The 15,097-nt window shown below is 38.6% G+C and overlaps 1 protein-coding gene across 1 annotated transcript in view; it reads right to left on the reverse strand.

Annotated features, from left to right (window-relative positions):
• The window catches only part of GREB1L (GREB1 like retinoic acid receptor coactivator), a 145,345-nt gene that overhangs the window by 39,994 nt on the left and 90,254 nt on the right, over positions 1 to 15,097 (reverse strand). Inside the window, exons 7-13 of the mRNA XM_050891288.1 lie at positions 14,292 to 14,468; positions 12,208 to 12,330; positions 8,628 to 8,762; positions 6,582 to 6,719; positions 6,125 to 6,244; positions 4,236 to 4,373; positions 2,277 to 2,462 (exon numbers count right to left, since the gene is read on the reverse strand). Of these exons, the coding sequence (XP_050747245.1) occupies positions 2,277 to 2,462; positions 4,236 to 4,373; positions 6,125 to 6,244; positions 6,582 to 6,719; positions 8,628 to 8,762; positions 12,208 to 12,330; positions 14,292 to 14,468 (1,017 nt within the window). The remainder of the gene's footprint in view (positions 1 to 2,276; positions 2,463 to 4,235; positions 4,374 to 6,124; positions 6,245 to 6,581; positions 6,720 to 8,627; positions 8,763 to 12,207; positions 12,331 to 14,291; positions 14,469 to 15,097) is intronic.

Raw genomic sequence — 15,097 nt, forward strand, 5'->3', positions numbered from 1 at the left:
GTAAATACCACTGAAATCAAACACACCTCTTGATCTTTTTTTACTTATTCCTTTATCACAGTCAGTGGAATTTATTTATAGCAATGCTATGGCTCACAATCACAGCTTTAACTGTGTATAGTCTTCATAGTAGGTTTATAATGAAAGCATCAGAAATGAATTTATTTTGTTTGCTTTGATTTGTAGTATTATTGTGAAATTGCTCAGCTAATTTCTGAAAACACAACAGCATTCTCCTACAATTAATAATGTTGTCATAATCTTACAGAAAAACTGAAAGGAATTCTCAGATGTATCTTTTTTCAAAAAAGGAGCACTTTCATAAATAACATTCTTCTGATCTGTGATCATAGTCATCTGCAAACATATTTTGTACAAGTAGTGAGATCTGAAAAAATTAGGCAAGACAGTATCTATTTCATTATTCTGTCTGCTTTTTTATCTTTGCTTTTATCTTAACTCTTTCGCAATATGGTCTGGAAAAGAGAGTAACTTTTTAGTCCTACTTTCTCAAGAAAAAAAGAGGCTCACACGAATAAACTGTTAATTTATGTGTGTATTTGTCTCTTCTCATCAAAAACTTTTGAAGCTGGCTGCCCTCCAATCATCTTTAATCTACTTTGATTTTACAAAATGGGATAAAGGCTACAGTTGAGTGCAACTGTCACAATTCCAACAGTTTTAAGTTTGTAGCAACACTCAAACCAGCAACATGTTTTGATCCCCATGCTCTGCAGAATGTTTTTACTTTTCTCCTCATTAGGCTCTTTAATCTTACAGTGCTGGCACCCATCTCCACATAAGGCCAAATGGAAAACTATTCAGCTTTGCACAGCTAAGAACAAAAGCCAAACTAAACGCCTGCTAATAAGGGAACTGCTTTATGCTGAAGGCACAGTGCTCACTAGACACAGCTCAGCTCAGTTCCAGAAGCTTTGCATGAAGCCTCCTCTAGTTTGCAGCAAGTATAGACTTGCTGCATCCATCTACGGTTGGATTTGCTCATGGAGTGTGGTTCATTGACTTGATAAGTTTCAGTAAGTAGTTTATTTTTAATTGGAAATGCTGTATCAGCTGGCTACATGTTTCTCTGAAGGAAATTTCCAAGCTGCCTCTATCAATCCAGAACTGTGTGAAGCAGCTGGTTTTAACATGCAGACTCTACAAACTTTCCAATGAAGATGAAAACCTCAAATAACAAATTTAAGCCCACTGAGAGAAGGGCAATAGAAAAACATTCAGCCTGTAAAAAATAAAGAAACCCTCTGTCAGTTCTAACATGGCATCCAATGGACTATTGAGGCAGAGAATGATAAATAAAGCAAACAGGTCACTTAGAGAGTATTACAACACAGAAGATGGCCTCCTTCCTGTTTGTAACAGTACTGCATCAAGGGAGAAAAGCAAAGCATAAGAACCCATGGGTGAAACCTGCACAGAGCACATTTGCTCCCCAAATTATAGGCTTATCACCAGTTGTGCTTCTTTTGAAACGTTTGCACATTTCATACCACTATGTATTACAGATGCCCTAGCAGAAACCCAGTACAGGAAAAGCAGTGTGCTCTTCACAAAAGTGATTTCACACTCTTCTATGATAAGCAGCATCTTTTCAAATACCAAAGTTAAGACTGAGACTGCTGTGAGAAGTTTCCCAACACTATCCTGCATTATTCTTTAACTTCTAAAACCTTACTGTTAACACTGCTGCTTTTTACTCTAAGGTAGGGAAAAATGTCTGGACCTGCAATAAGAGAAAGAAAATGTGGTTTGCTGGTTTGCTCTCAAACTTGTGAAGAGTCCATTTCAAAAACGTTTACAAGAATGAGATATTCACTGAATCACTTGCCTTAGTCTGAATAACAAATGTGGTTTTCATGTAAACAGTGCTGTCACCGAAACAATGATGACCATCACACATCTGCCAGCATTTGTCACAAAACTGAATAAAACAGACTGAGTGTCCTTAGAAAGAGCTGTGATAACTGATGGTTTGATACCCTAAGCAAATGAGTTATCTGCATTGCAAATCCATTTTCACAAAGGTGACCTGGTCAATCCCCATATGGAGCGCAGAAGCAGTATCAGCCTTTAAATTCACTTCACTTCTTCAGTCTGATGAACAAAGTAGCAAAGTCACACACACTAGATGGAGCCACTTACCTCTTTCAGGCACAAAAATAGCCAGAAAATTGGCTCTGAAACGGACATAAAGTGGGTGGAGAGAAAAAAGGACAGTCACAAATAAAAACAAGTGCTTATGACAAATTGCTTACCTAGTTGGACAAGATACTGAATAGTTAAAAGTATCATATTCTCCACACTTAGCAGCTGACTGTTGGTCAAACCCAAGAGATCCAAATCCTTGTTTTCCAGCTGTGGAATCTTGTAGCAATTCACCAGCAAGGGACTTACAACAATATCACCGACATTTCCATAGAAATAAGGTAAAGTGCCATAACCTTTGATAAAAGAAACCAAAAAACCACCATAAATTCACAAAATATGCCACTACATGAAATCTTGCACTATGTATACATTTCCAAACTTCTCCTTAATGTTATCTTGCAAAATATACTGCATCAGTGACTGTTGTTGGCATTATAATTGCTTACAAAATAAATGAGATACGCCAGTGATCCTTTGCTGTATTTTACAAGTGATCACATAGATTTGCAAAAACTAACAGTAACTGCATAGCAGCAGAATAACAATTATTGTTATCCAAATACAGATGAGAATATTATCTATTTGGGTCTTACCCTGACCTTTAAATACAGATTCTCCATAATATAGTGTACAAAAAAGAAAAATCAATGGAAGCAAAACTACATTGATCTTAACATTATAAAAGAAGCATAAGTCACATTAGCATTGATTCAGCCACTGTGGTATTGCTGTGATTGATTTCACTTTTTTGCCACATTTCCATTCTGTTTTCATAAACAGGTTAAATAAACATCAACAACTAAACATGCTGTTCTGTAAGGTAAAGCACATGAGCACAGGCTAACTCCTCTTTTCCTTAAGAATGTTTTCATTTTTAAAAAATTTCCACAGATTTTTCCAAACCCATCCATTTGGGTACATCTGGTTCTGTACTATTAATAGGACACTGTTTCTCAGGGCCACTAACATTTAGCCTAACTGAGGACTTCACTGGCAACTCTCCAAGAGCCTAAGGGCTGCATTCAACTTCTACTTAAGCTGATGACTGTAGGCACCCTCGTCCTTAATAAGGAAATGTTTCTCTGAAAATGGTTAGAGCACCTTGCTAGAGCTTTAGAATAGGCTTCCAGAAAACAACACTAAGCAAAACAAACCAGAAGAAGTGTAACTCTGTCCTTGATAGATTCACTAGTTTAGATGGCCCTGTTAGTTCTCTGGGAATTGTGTGTATTAGGATTATCTGTGCAAGTGAGGACTTGGAGAACTTCTCCATTTCTTCAGGAATGATAAATTATTCCATGGATTGTATTGATAGGCATGTTCTGTTAACACTGAAGCTACTTTATACAACCATCTGTACTATGCTGGACTGAAAAGAGATTTAGAGTCAAAAAATCACTCATCAAAATTTTGGCAGTACTAGCTGACCCATGTTCTGTTATACAGTATGCCCAAATAGCTCAGGTTGAAAGGGATATTCACATTATGAGTCATACTTTTAAAGTAAAAGCAATGTCTTTCTAAGGGTTAACAATGTACTTTATACAGACAAAGGATTTTAAACGCCTGATCTGTTATCTCAGTTACTTACAAGAAGTATGGACTACAAAAGACAAAAAGTTAGTATGATTTACTTCTGATTAGTCAGTTCAAATCAATTTTCTGGTTCTCATGCAGAATCCTTGGGCTTCAAGATCTGGACTATAAATGCTGCAGGAAATATTTGCTTGTTTTGTAAGTTGTTTACACTGGAAAGCTATTTTCATTACATGGAAATATTTCTGTTCTTGGATTTTACAAAAATCTTATTTGTACAAAACTTCAATTTGGCCAGAGGTTTTGTATAAATTTGACCTAGCCGTGACCCGTTTGCAAATCAGGTTCTCCAGAAATCGCCTAACTTCTGATTTTAAATGTTGAGCAACTAAAGCAAGCTATCCGTGACAAACTAATTTCGTATTGTACCGAATGCCAGAACCAACAAAAAGAAATTAAAAAACTCTTTCTCCTAGGGGAGCATGTGTTTGTTCAAAACGCAGCATCTGATTCCCCAGTGTAAGACTTACCTATCAGAATCACTGGTCTGACTCCCGAGTTATTCAGCAGGTTTTCAGGAACTATTACAGTCTCCCCTGCTGGGATGGGTTGAGGCTGTAAAATTCCAGTTAACATGGATTGAGGAACTGGGACTGACAAAAGAGGCTCTATAAAATAAAGAAAAGAGAAGCTTCCATTACTAAAAGACTCATACTGTGATTTGGCCGTATGAACAAATCCAAAAAAATTACTGCAGATCACTAACTGTAATAAAATTCAAAAGGTCTCTGCATTTCCTGCTATAGTTTTAAGTAATTTAAATTAAGAGCCTATATCCTTCTGTAGCCCCACCCCTAAAATAGAACTTTTTCTGACCACTGTATTGTTGGTGGGAATGAGAGAGAAAAACACAGGTTTGAATATGCATCTTTAAACAAAGCCAAGTACTAAGCCAAAAGGCCACTTCTAAGACAGAGGCTACCTCTCAATACTGCCTCTCAACAGAAGGGAAGAGACTGCTCTGACTTGTGACCTAGAATATACGTAGATAAAGAAAAACAAGAACAGGCCAAAATCTCGAAGCTGTCCTTAGACAGTTGCTACAAGGACAAAAATTAGGCTCTACTCATGAAAGAGCAAGAGCAGCTTTCACAAGTAAAAAGAAACAAAGTGCAAGAATTTTGTAATCTGTAATCAGGTTTCAGTGTGAGGTCTGCTTCAGAAGCTTCTCAGGCTTCATTTGGTGGTTTTCTAACAGACTTCTCAAACAATGCCATCAACAGAAAAGCATCAAAGGCAGCAAGAATGAATGCATATGTTTTAGCAGTGGAATTTGTTTATCTAACAGAAAAAAATACTATGAAAGACTCATGGAAAATGGAGTACACAGCAGATGTAGCAGATCGGTGGAGACAAACTCAACAAAAGGGGAGATTGCCTTATATCACGTATCTTCAGCAGGTCTCTGAAGCTAGAAACCTACAAAAGCTGCAATTGATTTGAGGTGCTCAAGTAGGGAGGCCTGCCCTACCATGTAACCCTTCTTCCTATGATGAATAACTCTGAAAATTAATTCAAAAACATCTCTAAATCAAGCCCTCCAAAGCAGAGTTAAAAATACATTGTGTATGTTGACAAATGGCTTTTTTTCTTCCTTGTATGTTTATTCTCCCACTCTACAGAGACAGGAAGAAGTAATTGTTTATTCCCCTTTACAAAGTATGCTGAATCCTACAATTGAAAAGTGCTTAAATAGTGAACGGTTTTATTAATAGTTAGGTATAAAGAGGTACCTACATGGATATTGATGAGTATTCACACATACTCGTAATTAATCCTGTTTCATATCATCATGTTACATATCCCTCCTACAGCTTTTCCATGCACAACAGATATTTGGTCTCACAAACTTTATGCTTTTAACTGAAGATGACCTAATGGACATCAGTGTCCTTCGTTAGGCCAAAATCATATAAAGCCGTTTTTCCTGTGCAGGAACAGAGTGTACGGTTTCTGTAGCATGCCACACCAGACTGAGACACAACATTCAAGGTGAAGGCTAATGAAAATCCTTGAAATATGTTCATATATCCATACACCTGGACAATTTTAGAACTGAGTTACATTTGGGGGACTTAGAGAGCTTTGGATTTTTATTAATATTATTTGCATCTTCCTTTCCTCTCTCTCCTCCAATAGTTTCACTTTCCCTGTGTCCCATCTTAGACTATGGCAACAAGGACCAGGCAATCATGTGTGCTTTTCTGGGGCATGTGAAAAACTCTCCATGGTGTCCTTAACTACTTCAACAACCTCAGTTATGTTTTCTGTGCAACACTTAAGAGAAGCAGCACAGGGCTGCTGGTCTGGCTGAGTACAGTTTTTTACAAATGACATCTCTGTATTATTCAAGTTTTACCTGTTCTTGCTGAAGGCCGAATTGTAGGAACAGGTACTGCTAAACCAGGAGGAGGGACTGGGGACCCAGGAGACCATCCCCGGTGACGTTTCTTTGGTGGTCCAGAACTGGACATTGATGCTGAGAAGGAAAGCAAAAACTAATTCTAAACCCCATCCTCTCAAATGACCAGATGCCAGCCCACACTTCCATTTCACGTTGGTGTTGAGCTGGTATCATGTCACGGAGCACCAGAGGTTTACACCTAGATTTACACGATGCCAGACTATAATGTGAAAAATGTTGTTACCTGTGTTAAAAAGTACAGCATTATCATTAACGGTCATGCCAAAAACGAAAAGGATCTGTAAAGACTGAATTGTAGAAACAGCTATGATGGGAAGAAGAACAAAATCACGAATTTCAGGCTCAACAGTCAGTGCAGGTTAAAATAAAAGAACAGAGAGGTTTTCTTTACCTTGGTCTCCAGCTGCACAGCCAGGGCTTGGAGATGTCGAGTGAGGCATTGGCCGAGAGACTGTAGAACTCAATACATTATTTCTTCCTCCATTAGCGTTTCCATTAGCAACATCAGTGGCACGCAGTGAAAGAGGAGCTGAGTACAATAAAACACAGAGTGTGTGGCTTGAGACAATCTTGAAAACAAACAAACAAAATAATACAGCCACATGCAGACACAAAAGAACAGGGCAAGATGCGTGACAAAGAAACATACTCCAGGGAAAGTATAAAGTGTACTTGGCAGAGAATAATTTGGGCACCGGCTGCAAAATCCTAACCTTGAAACGGGGTCTCCAGATTTCAAGGTGGGGAGGATAGGTGGAAGAAAATATCCAAAACAAATGCCACCAAAATAGAATAGAAAATTACACACACAAAAAGTTACTGGGAAGTTTGTGACACATTTTTTTAGACACTGAAAATTAAAAAAAAATGCACATCACAAATTCAGTTTGTAAAGATTTCTAAGCCACTTTGGTGCATCTATATATCATTCCCCCAGTCGTCCATGTGCCATACACAGTAATTCACTACAGGGCTCTCATCTAAAGCCTTAGCAAAGGAGACTGGGCAGGGAAGACAGGGCAGTTTACTGTAAAGTATACATGGTCTGAGCATTACTGAGGCAAACCATGCTTAATTTTGCTACCTCTGCCTAAGACGATCCTCCAGTCCCAGCAAGCCTGACACCCTGGCAGGACCCACTATATCCAGATCACGAAATGAAACTACAGCAATGGAGGATCACAAGAAGTTATCCTCACAATTCTGAGCTCCTTATTCTTTTTCAGAGCTTAATTTTTGCAGAAGAAAAGAAAAATGGCATAAACTGCACAGAGCAGACATGGAGCCCAGTGGGGACTACAGCTCCTTGCCGTTATCTGCCAGCTCCACAAGGATTTAGCTCCCAGGAACGTATTCTAGGAGCAACAGCAGGAGATGGTGCAGCAGCTTGATGTCAGCTGCAACAGAAAGCATTTGAGATGTGGGTATTTGGCTTAAAACAATGCAACGTGGAACTCTCCAGCCACAGTCATCCAAATAAATCCAGGCACAAGATTCTCATGTTGCCAATTAGCAAAATTTGAATAACACCACTTGCCCATTGTAAGCTCCCCATTTGTACTCTGAGTCAACGATTTGGTATGGACAGATATGGTAGATGTGGGTCAATTACAAAGTGGTTGAAATGGTGGGAAGTAATTTCAGTGCAAGATAAATTCTCTTGCACAAGTATGGAGTGGAAAAGGGTATTTTACACAAAGAACTGTTAATGATTCATTAGCTGCAACATAATATTATGTACATATAACAATATATATTGTACAAAATAGCAGATATAATACATCATGTATAAAACATAATGCTCATGTGCATATATAAACCAAATAAATTTATATTTTTTCTTATTCAAGCATACTTCCCTGTAATAAGTGTGATAATTTTTTTTTCGCTGCTTAGAGGACTAACCAGCTAAAGTAATAAACAATCAGAATATTACAACAGAGTATCAGTGAGGGATTTAGATGCCGCAATTGAGGGTTCTAATTTATTAAACACACAATATAAAAATAAATAATTAAAACAGCACAGATATTAAAACTCCTTTAAATGAGACTAAATTCCATTAAATGTATGTGGAAGAACTATACCTGTTACAAATGCAGAACAACACACAGCTCTCAGTTACTGAGGCAAGAATCAGTGTGATATCAAGAGGTGACTTTTATGCTCTCTTGGATATCTTAAGAAGTGCAAAGATGGATATGACATGCACTTTTACCAGAATGTCAAATCTAAAAGCCAAGGTGTGGCTCAGTCTGGGGACAGTAATGGCCATGGAAAATTTCTGTGCAGAAGACTGCAAGAATATGAGACTTTTGGAGAATGCTAATGGAGGTTTTCCTTCCCTTTTTCCACCAAAAAGATGACTCCCTTATTTCTTGGCTGTTAAGCTGACAATTCCCTGGGCTCTCAGCTATCCTGGAAAGCAAAGCCATACCTGCAGCAAATGCCTTTCCTACGAGCTGTACTGACAGAGCCAGAGGTTTCACAACGTTCTTGTTCCGGGATTGGTCTTGAGTTCCACTTAAGTTAACAGCAGAAGATGATTTTGCTGGACTGAATACTGAAGAATCTAAGAAAAGAAGTTGTTTAATTAAGTAATGATTAAAAATCATATATATATATATATGTGCATATATAATTTTTATTATATACACATGAACAGTCATACACATTTATCTAAACTCATCTCTGCATATAATGCAAACAATTTTTTTACACTCCTAAGAAATCACCGTGTATTGGTATCTTTTAGGAGTTGTAACAAACATTTAACTGGGCGTTTCTATAGAATCTTATAATCTACTGAACCCATGACTGTTCTCTTCCTCAATATTTTGCATTCACATACACTCAAAAAACATTTTAACTGTAGAAAGGGCTATCTCATTGCTCCTTAAAACACTCCCATGGGACAGGCAAGTAAACACAGTTATCCCATGTTACAGATGAGAAAGCTAAGGCAAAGAGCTTACGTGACTTGCCCCCAGTAAGCATAGGGAATAAGCACTGGAATAAGTTGCCTAAAAAGGTTGTGGAATCTCCATCACCTGAGATTTTCAAGAACAAGTTACTGAACCTCTGTCAGACACAGCTGAGCTTGACTTAGGGCAGAAAAAAATATCAAATACATAATCTCCTTACAGCACTACTGTCTACAAGGCTAAGTGTACGTCCATTTATAAGTCTGGGTAAGAAAAGAAGGGTATCTGAGCCCAAACTCTTTGCATGAATTAACAAACAGCTGAAAAATATAAACCTTATTTTATAGATGGATATACTGAAGAACAAACAAATTCTAATACTTGCCCAATATAAAACTGTAAATCAGAACGGATTCCAAACCTATCAGCATGTAGGCCCCTACTTTAATATCAGGCATTTAATATCCGCAATTTACTTCAAGAAAATTCGACATTCGGATGCTGATACACTGACAAATCCAAATTCTCATAACCGGAGTGAAAGAATATTAACTCAGCATCTGTCCAGGAAGTGGTTTGCAACAAGTAGGCAAAGTAGGCTAAGTTCACCTACAGATGTCCTAGTAAAACAGTCAGGTAAAGAAAACAGAAGGCAAAGACCAACTTGATCTGCCAAATACATTCACCCTCAGGCCACACACCATTTGGCGAAGGAGGGTGGGGAGGAGAGTCTGCTTTGCCAGACAGAGTAACTGAGATGGGGAACGAACACAGAAGCCTCTGCTGCTGCTGCTCCACCAGAAAACCTTGTCCACGTTCACAGGAAATATGCTGAATGGCTAACAAAATAGACCACCAGGCCAGGGGCTTTGGAGGAGAACGCTGGGCTTTCATTAAATATGATCTAGCAAATACGTAGTGTTAAAGCTTTCCTCAAAGTAAACTGTCTAGAAGCTTTGAGGTTTTTTTTTCCTCTCTCTAGTTCTAATACATTTTCTTGAAATTTTATCTATGAACACAGATGCAGCTGGTATATGTTTAAACATCACACCAGTACCTAAGCAGAACTTGTAGTACTACCAGTTATTAAAATTGTTCATCTTTCTGTTGTAAAACCCTGTTTCTAGTTGCTTAACATCCTTTTAACACCTGAATTGAAGCCTTCCTTCTTGTGTGTCTGCCTAAAACTGAATTTTTGATACTGTTCAAGGTTTCAGCCATTTTTCATTGCCAGTCACCTCTCTTTTGCAACAGAACTGCATCTTCCCACACCGTTTTGAAAGGGGGACCCGAGATCCAACTGCAATGTCATCGCCACACTGTACTGTCAACTTTAACTATGGTATTTCAAAACTCTCTTGTGCTCTAATTTCTATCGCAAAATTACCATTTCAACGCAGTACTCTGAATGTGCCCATAACTGTCTACCTACAGGTATCTTCTAGAACTTGGAGACTGAAGTGCTCACTTACAAGGGCAGAAAACAGAAATATTTACACAACTTTAAAAGGAAAAAATGGGTAGGAGTTGACAATAAACTGAAAACAATTTCAGAAAGCAACTTGCTAAGTAGTCCTGTTTTAAAACAACCGAGAAGTCAACTTGAAGTACAAACAGCTATGCAGAGCCTAGGAGTGAAAAAGTCAGACCTCCATCATAGGTGACACATGTCAGAATTCACGCCACCGAAAAAAGGTGCTCTCCCCCCTTCTCCTGGTCACAGGGGATTCATATGTATGCATGTGGCATTATCTTCACTAGAAGATAACAGTAGAAGGAGATGAAAAGGTTTTGACAATCATGACCTAAGAGTACAAACAGTGACACACAGAAACACCAAGCAGACTGAAAATCGCAGTGAGTGATAAGGAGAAAGCAGTATATAAACGGCCTATCTATTAACTTGGCAGGTACATTAGAAGACAAAGCTGTGTAAATATTGGATCACTTGTTGTTTCAAATAAATAGGTTCTCATGCATCCGCACAGTTCTCATGCCAGGATCTGGAAGCCAAGGGATCATGCAGTGAAATGCAGATGTGTTTAAACAACACTCTCATTTAATTTTAAGCAAAGCCTAAAGCATATAGCTTCCTAACCAGAGACAGGGGTGACCACCTGGGGAAAGTGTCTCTGAACATACTGATCAGTGATTACAATTTCAAAAGAAAGCATATGTTCAGCTTTTGTTTGTTATTACTTTTTAACATACTTTGTAAGTGGAAAAAGTATTTTAACAACCTTGTTTTTATATCTGCATTTCATACTCCTCTAGAGAAATATATGTTCTGGTACATACATATCAACCAATTACAACAACTAACAGAAAGTTTTCTCCTGTTTTTAGTTTTTCAAGAAATAGCACAAACAGACACAAAAACATATAACAGCATAGATGAAGCTGCAATAAAGCAATGAGAAAAAAAGCTCAAAGAAAAGCACCTTGGCTATCTGCAATAAATAAATAGATAAATGAAACTAAGATGCTGCTTCTTTGTCAGCCACTGTCTATTTGATATTTATAGTTTATCCTTGTTTAAGTATGTCATTAATAGCTTTCTAGAACAGTTATGAGATGCATGTTAGCTCACATAACAGAAAACCACTGTATGTGTATGGGGAAATTGCTATTCTAAGTACACCCTTGTGTGAAATAAAATTTAAATAAATAAATAAGCAAGCAAATAAATAAAAGCTGTCCCCCTAACCCGAAAAGGAGATTATTTTCCTCTTCAAGTCAAATAGCCTAATCTATATACTAAGTAAACATCTCCCTATAAATGTGTAATTCAAGTTTTTTTGAGATCCACAAAAAATTAAATGAAACAAACACAGGGAGACACAGAATCAAATAAATAAATCAAAAGATCTTTTAATACTTTTTAACCGATTACTCTTATGAGGACTAAGCTAACCTTCAGCCTCACCTGGGTCTTAATCTTTCACAAAGCAAATTTTGAAAGACATCCTCCCCGCTGTAATCTATACATGGCTTGAGGTAAATACCCAGTTGTTTACAGCATCCCTGAACCACCAATATCTGAGGTAACTTACCACCCCCAACGGTTATCTTTATAGCACTTTCAGCTCCTACCTGTCTGAGTGAACCCTGATTTGTATCCATTAGCTGATCCACCCTCTGGGGTCGTGGACGGTGACACCGAAGAATTTGGTTTAGCAGAGAGGCTAGCAGCAGATGATTGCCTGCTTCTACATTCTGCAAACGAAGCAGCTACAGTACATATTAACAAGGCCTGCCTTCCAGTAGGAAAGTTCAGCAACACGGTGGCGAAAGGTGACAAAATGTTAAAAGCATACATACAGCACGTACAACAAACAGCGGCAAATGGCAGCATTCAACGAAAATACGGCTCTTGCAGTTTAGTCAACTTTGTCTTCTAATTAAGAAAACCTCCCTGGGGGCCTCTCAGAGGGCCAGGCAAATACAGACCAGATGCTGCAAAATGGCAAGAGCCCTCCGTTCGCAGCTTCCAAGAGATTTGAAGGTATTGGACATATCCCAGGAAACACTCAGCGACTTCTGTGGCACAACCTTTATACAAACCGTCATATGTTGCCCTTTAAAAGGAGAAATCGTGCTGAAACCCAGATTCTTAGTATGCCTCCACAAAACCTTCAGGGAGATCTCAGCGCTGTGAGTGTCTGTCTGGACGAAAACTGAGTTGAGGGAGGAGAAAGTCACCTTAAAAATCGCACATTAATCCATTTTTAAAACTGAGATCTACTCAGGTTTTGTTTGAAGAGAAGGGGGTGTTTAAAAGCATTTCTCTTCTTCCAATTAGACCTTTAATGTAAGTAAAGGGTGAAGGGTTACCAGATGGATGGTAGCAATATGGGGATACAGCCTATCAAAATAATGCCCGTGAGGTCGATTCTTGGTCGATTTTCTAAACTTTCATGGGTGCTCAAAACACTTGCAATCAGCATATAACCAAAAGTGACCTCAGTACCTGCCTCTTCCACATGTGCGTTACTCCTGACTGCATTTACCAGGACACACACCAACCCCAACTGCACGAGCATCAGGGAGGGGTTTCAGAAAAAGGATTCCAAAAGTAAAATAAGGTTTCCTTTTTCTGTATTTGGAACTTCACCACCAAATTAAATCTTTCTGTAGTTTTTGTGAAAAATGCTGCTGAAAAACACATCCACTCTAAAGCAGTAGTTAATTATACTCGTAACTGAGAAAAGCAGCTGGAACCAGGATCCCTTTGAACCACTAACTGATACAGTACTATAATCACTCATATAGCTCAGTGATAACCATCTCTTTCTGGTGTCATGTTGCTATTAACATGAGGATGTGACTCTTCAGATGTGTGTTAGTCCTCCTGTGGAGCTTCTCCTTTCCTCACATCATCCTCTTTGGAACAATAGGCACCAGATTGAACTCTGTCTTTACTGAATGAGACCACAGCTGAGGAAGACAGGCAGTCTGCATATACACCAGCTTAGTAGACAGCGAGTAGGTAAACCATTCTCTCCTTGAGTCTTTGCATGGCTCTAGCTCCAAAAACCTGCATCCTCCAATAACAGACCCCATGGCTACCTTGCCTTGGGGTCACGAATGTAATCTCTTTAGCACATAACAATATTGCACAGGCTGCTCTGGTAGAGGGTCAGCCCAAGTGTAAAACACACCATAAATGGTAAGAGTATGCAAGATTTCTCCTCTTCCCCTGAAATCAGTGACCTGAGCTTTCTTTATCTTATGGGGTGCTAGCTATCCTCAGGCATTAGACAGATTGAATTGCACCTGCTAAGATGAATATCAGTGGAAAGCCAATGTTGAAGCCCTGGCTGTGAGTCATCTTGCTTCAGGCACAGAAAAGAATCAGCAGACTGAGCAACCTTATTTCTTCTACCAAGATGGCTGTACATCCTAAGAAGGGCAGATTTAGGGCTCCCACTGAAAGTATGGGGAGATGGAGGAAGACCATTTACGATTGCATGGTTACTATTAGGACTTAAATAAACCTCTTTGGCAAAATCCAGACTTCAGTGAAATCAGTGGGAATTTCTCCTTCAAGCAGTGAAGAAAGTCATCTTCTACAGTTCCTTTTGAATGCATACATTTTCAACAGCAACTTTCAATTTTTTATTCAAGATCACACTAATATAATAAAAAACCCCTAAGTGAATGGGCACCTTTATTACCTTTCCAGCAAATAAGGGGTCCCTTTGACAGTACACCTTGGGAGCTTCTTACTAGGTAGTACTTTAAGTGCTTCTGCTTCTTTGGCTGAGTGGTTAATTTCAGGTTGATATGATTGGAAAACTCTGTGAAGTACCGAAATCCTCTTTCTCCACAGCCTATACAATTCCCAGAAAATCCTGGAAGAATGAAGCAGAAGATATACATACAGATTAAATGACTGGTAGTATCTGCTAGGAATAAGGCTATTTTAACCTACCTGCACATCCAGTTCAGAGCGACTGGAGGCCACCAGCCAGACAGCTTCTGTAGATGCCCTGCACAGCACATGTGTGTCAGAAAGCAGCCAAACACAGGCAGATTTTAGTCTTAGCTTTTCTGAAACTCTTCAGTCTTTCTAGGTCATACTAACTTATGCCAAAATCCTACCATCAATTTTCCACTCTACACAGTGCAGAGAGGAATAACTACTTGGCAGGGGCAGAGCTATGATGCCAAGCTAGGAAATTTCCATAAAGGAAAAAAAAAAATTCAATTTTTTCTACATTAAAAAAACATGGGTTCCAAGCTGCATGCATCTCTCAGAACAGTGGCTAATCCATAGTAGCCACTGCAACTTCATGTGACTAAAATTAACCTTAATATCTAATAAATTTTCTCTGAGACTCCTTATACAAAGCACTTTCCAAGTAAGCTGGACCTTACAGCTTATTAAAGTCTTAAAAGCAATCATTCGATGTCAAGATTTTCATGGCAAAAGTTAGGAGTGCTTCAGAATGTTTTTAAAAACCTACAACCTCTCATGAAA

The sequence above is a fragment of the Gymnogyps californianus genome, chromosome 2 (assembly GCF_018139145.2).
Source record: "Gymnogyps californianus isolate 813 chromosome 2, ASM1813914v2, whole genome shotgun sequence".
Classification (NCBI taxonomy): domain Eukaryota; kingdom Metazoa; phylum Chordata; class Aves; order Accipitriformes; family Cathartidae; genus Gymnogyps; species Gymnogyps californianus.